Source organism: Ochotona curzoniae, unplaced genomic scaffold, assembly GCF_017591425.1.
Source record: "Ochotona curzoniae isolate NIBS_2020 unplaced genomic scaffold, NIBS_Ocur_1.0 contig_2699, whole genome shotgun sequence".
Lineage (NCBI taxonomy): Eukaryota > Metazoa > Chordata > Mammalia > Lagomorpha > Ochotonidae > Ochotona > Ochotona curzoniae.
Genome location: NW_024465561.1, coordinates 94,477 through 99,872, shown reverse-complemented (window position 1 = coordinate 99,872; position 5,396 = coordinate 94,477). Strand labels below are relative to the sequence as shown.

The 5,396-nt window shown below is 52.9% G+C and overlaps 1 protein-coding gene across 1 annotated transcript; it reads right to left on the bottom strand.

Moving 5' to 3' along the window:
• Positions 1–2,730: 2,730 nt before the first annotated feature.
• LOC121153819 (nanos homolog 2-like) lies at positions 2,731–3,159 on the bottom strand. The gene has a single exon (XM_040976561.1). It carries the CDS (start codon positions 3,157–3,159, stop codon positions 2,731–2,733), a length of 429 nt encoding a protein of 142 aa, XP_040832495.1.
• Between the last annotated feature and the right edge of the window lie 2,237 nt (positions 3,160–5,396).

The window sequence follows — 5,396 nt, the reverse complement described above, 5'->3', positions numbered from 1 at the left end:
ATGAGACACAAGCATACCAAGCAGGAGCCTAACTTGCTGAAGCACAACACCATCCCCTGATGTGCTCAGTTTTTTCAAAGTTTTTTTTTCTTTTTTTAAAGATTTATTTCTTTTTATTGTAAAGTCAGATTTAAAAAAAGAGATTTATTTATTACAAAGTCAGATATACAGAGAGCTGGAGAGATAGAGAGGAAGATCTTCCATCCGATGATTCACTCCCCAAGTGAGCATAACGGCTGGTGCTGTGCCAATCCAAAGCCAAGAGCCAGGAACCTCCTCCGAAGCCAGGAGCCACGTCTCCCACGTGGGTGCAGGGTCGCAAGGCTTGGGCCATCCTCGACTGCATTCCCAGGCCGCAAGCAGGGAGCTGGATGGGAAGTGGAGCTGCCAGGATTAGAACCGGTGCTTGTGTGGGATCCCAGCGTGTTCAAAGCAAGGACTTTAGCCCCTAGGCTATGCCGCCGGGCCCTTGTAAAGTCAGATTTACAGAGAGGAGGAGAGACAGAAAGATCTTCTATCTGCTGGTTCACTCCTCTGGCCGGAGCTGAGCCAATCAGAAGCCAGGAGCCTCAAGCCTCGTCAGGGTCTTCCACGCCGGTGCAGGGTCTTGAGGCTTTGGGCTGTCCTTGACTGCTTTCCTAGGGCACAAGTAGGGAGTTGAAAGGGGAGTGGAGCAGCTGGGATACGAACCAGCGTTTATATGGGGATCCCGGCACATGCAAGGTGAGGCCTTTATCCATTAGCTATTGCACCAGACCCTCAAGAGCTTTTTTTTTTTTTTTAAATTTTACTCTCCCCACAATGTAAAAGGGTGTCTCCTCCCCCTCTCCTGCACCTGCCTTGCTTCCCAGCGTGGTGCTCACAGTAGTACAGATGATGCATTGTGGAGTTGTTAATGGTATCCCCTCCCCCACCAGAACCTCACCTCCAAGGACAAGGACCTCTGTAGGTTTTGCTTGCCCCGAGTCCTTGATGTCACAAGAAATGTTTATAGGTGAGTGGCTGTACTCCTGCGCAGGCTCCCTGCGCATGCACACCCTGGGACGTAGCAGCAGCTGAGGGCGCCCCGCCACCCACCTGGAGACCTGGACGGAGTTCTGGGCTCTTGGTTTTGGCTTCATGCAGTCCTTGCTGGCATCTGGGCAGTGAACCAGCAGATGGGAGATCTCTGTCTCTCTTTGTGTCTCTGTGTCTCTGCCTTTCACAGAATAAGTTGATAATTCACTTGATCTCAGCCAAAAGGCCGGGAAGTGATAAGTTGATAATTCATTGTTTTTTTTTAAAAAGCAACGTTCTGGGCCTGGCACAATGGTCTAGTGGCTAACTCCTCACTTTGCACACGCTGGGGTCCCCTATGGGTGCCAGTTCAAGTCCTGGCTGCTCTACTTCCTGTCCAGCTCCTTGCTTGTGGCTTGGGAAAGCAGTCAAGGATGGCCCGAGTGCTTGGAGCCCTGCGCCTGCCTGGAGACCTAGAAGAGGCTCCTGGCTCCTGGATTGAATTGGCTTAGCTCTTGCCAGAGTCGTCTTTTGGGGAGTGAACCAGCAGTTGAAGATCTTTCTGTCTCTTGTAAATTTTCTTTTCAAATACACACAAAAATTTAAAATATCTTGATAATAAATATTTGTGGAACAATGAAGTAAAGTTCCAGGGATTTTTCATGCATGTATTCTGTGGGGGAGCAGAACTTACAGTTTTCAGTGTCGGTGCCTTGGGGTCTGGGAGCCTGAGGCTGAACAAATTCCCAGGACATTGGTCTTGGAAGACTTGTGGCCTCCCATGGGTCTCTGCCTCAGGGAGCCAGGTCAGGGGCGGAACCAGGACATAGTGCATGGAGGACCCCAAAACCCCACCCTGTCCCTGGCCCAGGAACAGCCGGGGGGCCACAGCGGCTCTTTGTTTCTGTCCACTGGCCAGGAGGCATGGACACGGAGGCGGACACAGCGAGGTTAAAGACAAGCAGAAACTGTTTATTCACCACAGCCAGGCACTCAGGTCCCCCAGCATGGACCCAAACCCACACAGTCTCCCAGGGTTTCTTCTCAGTCCTCTAAACGTAAAATCTAGGCAGTCGCCATTCCCATACGGGTACTCGAACCTCTTGCTGGTGGGAATTCCAAGGACAAGAAAACAGCTGAGCACACGGTGACCAGAGGGGTGGGTGGAGGTGACGGGACGCACCTGTCGCTGAAGATGAGGACCACTGGAGAGCTGGGCAGAGTCAGAGAGCATGGACTATGGAGGATTGAGCGCCCAGTATGAGCCTGGGAGGGCAGCGTGTACCCCCTCTTTCTGCCGTGGCTCAGTCCTGGTGGCCTGGACATCCTGGGTACCATGGTTCGTAGCAAAAGCATGGGTCTGCAGGTGGCTGCAGAAGGTGGAGCCTCAAGTTCTCGGGCAGCATAATTGTTCACTGTGTCCAGGTCCCAGCTGGGCTCAGCAGGACCCAGGGAAGAGTGTTCTGAGGCCGAGAAGTCGCTGGCAGCAGGTCCCCGAAGGAGAAGGCGAGGGGAACATGAGGCTGTGTGGTCCCCATGGGCAGGGTTTCCCTGTGCCAGGAACTCTGGGGGCAAATCTCCTTGGGTGGAGCAGAGAGGCTGACCAGCAGCTTCCCCCACCCCCTTGGGGGATCCAGCGGGGGGTGGGTGTAGAGGAGGGATCCAGGACTTGGTGGAGGTGGGGGAGAGTGAGCCAGCAGGTTTTTGGGTATGCTGCTGGGCACCCACCAACCCTCAGCGCTTCACCTTGCGACCAGCCGAGTTGCGTCCACTGCGGCGGTACAGAGACTGTTGGCCACCACTGAGCGGGCAGTATTTAAGCGTGTGGGCCTGGCCACCCGTGGCCCCGCACAGGGGACACACATAATGCCTCAGGATGGGACACAACACGATACCCTCAGGCGTCTTCAGCTGGTGCGAAGAATACACGTGACGCGACTCCCCGTTGTGCTTGCAGAAGTTGCACAGGGCACCCCCGGGGCCCCCGCCGGCCCCCAGCCCTGCTAGGCCCTGCTGGTCTTGCTCTGGTGGGGCCTCGGGGGGGCTTAGCTCCTCTGTCATCTCCTGGGCTTCCAGCATCGGCTCCCGGCTCTTGATCAGCGCCCACAGCACCTGGTTCAGGTTGAAGTAGTCCTTCCACATGTCAAAAGGTGGGGGCTGCATGATGTGTGGATGTGGTCTTGAGGGGTATGTGTGTGTGTGTGTGTGTGTGTTGGGGGGAGTCTGGGCAGGACTACTGGTGGGCAGGAGCAGCAGGCTTTGGTGGAGCTGAGAGAAGCTGCACCCCCCTTTTATCCTCCTCAGAGACCCTAGGTGGAGCTTAGGATTTAAAGGGCCCACTCCCTGCCCATGACCCCCAACTGACTCTGCTCTCCCACGCAGACCGGGGAGGAAGTTGCTCTCTGCCTGCTGGTCCCTGCTCTGCTTGGCAGGTGTGCTGTGTGTCCTCTGCAGAGAGCCTACCATTCCTGGTGGGGGGTCTCCGTTGGCCTATTCCCTGTGCATCCTGGCCTGGAAGGGCCCCCCAACACACACATCCTCTCTTGTTCCCAGGCTACAGGGGCCACCCCCTCACCCTGTTGCAGTGCCTGACACTAACACCAGCCCCTACAACTGGCTGGACACTTACTGCTGTGGCTGCAGAGCTGCCAGTACGAGGTGATTGAATCCCCCCTGCCCCGTTCCACATCTCCTTTGCTAGGAGTGATCATGGTCCCATTTTACAGATAAATACTGAGGCTCAGGGAAGGAACACCATTTAGCTCATAGTCACAGTGTGAAGTTGGCATGCTGGGTGGCTTTTTTTTTTTTAAGATTTATTTATTTTGATTGGAAAGTCAGATTTACAGAGAGGAGGAGAGATAGAGAGAAGAATGCTTTGTTTGCTGTTCACTCCCCAAGTGTTCACAGTGGTCAGAGCTGAGCTGATCCCAAGCCAGGAGCCGAAGCTTCTTCCAGGTCTCCTATGTGGATGCAGGGTCCCAAGGCTTTGGGCCATTCTTGACTGCTTTCCCAGGCCACAAGCAGGGAGCTGGATGGGAAGTGGAGCAGCTGTGACATGATCCAAATGGAATCCCAGTGTTTACAAGGTAAGAATTTAGCCACTGATGCATTGTGCCGGGCCCAGGGTGTGCTTAGATCTTAGGTCATTTTCAGTTTTTGTTCAATAGGCTCGCCAAACACCTGCAATGGCCAGTCCAAAGCTGGGAGCTGGGAATTGGATGGGTGTCTCCCAGGTGGGGTGCCAGGGAACCAGGGCGTGAACCATCACCTCCTGGGGTGTGCAGGAACAGACAACTGGAATCAAAGTGGAGAAGCTGGGCCTGGCGGCGTGGCCTAGTGGCTAAGGCCCTTGCCTTGAATGCACCGGGATCCCATATGGTCGTCGGTTCTAATTCTGGCAGCTCCACTTCCTCTCTATCTCTCCTCCTCTCTGTATATCTGACTTTGTAATTAAAATAAAATAAATCTCTTTTTGTTTTTTACTATTATTAATAACATTGTATTATGTAACACAGTTTTATAGGTACTGGGATTCCCCCCACCCCTCCCAGAACCCTCCCCCCATGGTGGATTCCTCCACCTTGTTGCATAACCACAGTTCAAGTTCAGTTGAGATTCCTTCATTGTAAGCATATTCCAAGCATAGAGTCCAGCATCTTATTGTCCAGATAAGTTCAACAGCTTCTTGGGGAGACCTTCTCTGGTCTGAAGGTAGAGCCAACAGAGTAAAATCCCGATCAATTTAAAGCCCCCACATAACATCAGCAACAATATACAATGTTATGGTATTAATCGACATAGTATTGAGCAAACAATATGTTAAAAATAATGCAAGTTCTTAACCACATCCTGTGACTACTCCATTGACATTTCAACAATTGAGGTGCATAACAGTTATAGGAGGGGCGTGCAGAGAAATGTTCAATCCCTTGGTGAGGAGTACTTACTCTGTGTCCTACCTAGGAAGGTATGTGTGAGTCCATGCTGACCAAGCTTTCCTTGTTGTTCTCTGCCTCTCTATTCTAATGTGTGTGCGTGTGTGTTTGGAGTGGGGTGGGGGGGCTCTGGAGCGACCCTGATGGTCATTGCAGGGAGGGTGGAGACCCAAAGTTGGAACTAAGTAAGGACCAGAGAAAGCTTATCTCCCTAGTCCTGAAGGAAGTTTACTGTTCTTTTGATTCCGAGGACTGCACTGGGTTCCTGGCTGTTGTTCCGATGACCTTGGATCCTACGAGGAAGAACTTGGGCTTCTTTCATCCCGTGTAGTAGATCCAAAGGTGGGGGGGGGGGGTGTGGAATGCTCTCTGAGTTCTGGGGCTCCGAAGGCATTCCAGTTCCCCGTGGTCTCTTTGGCAGTTGGGATGCAGTCCTTGGTGCCCGTACTGATAGTCCTTGGT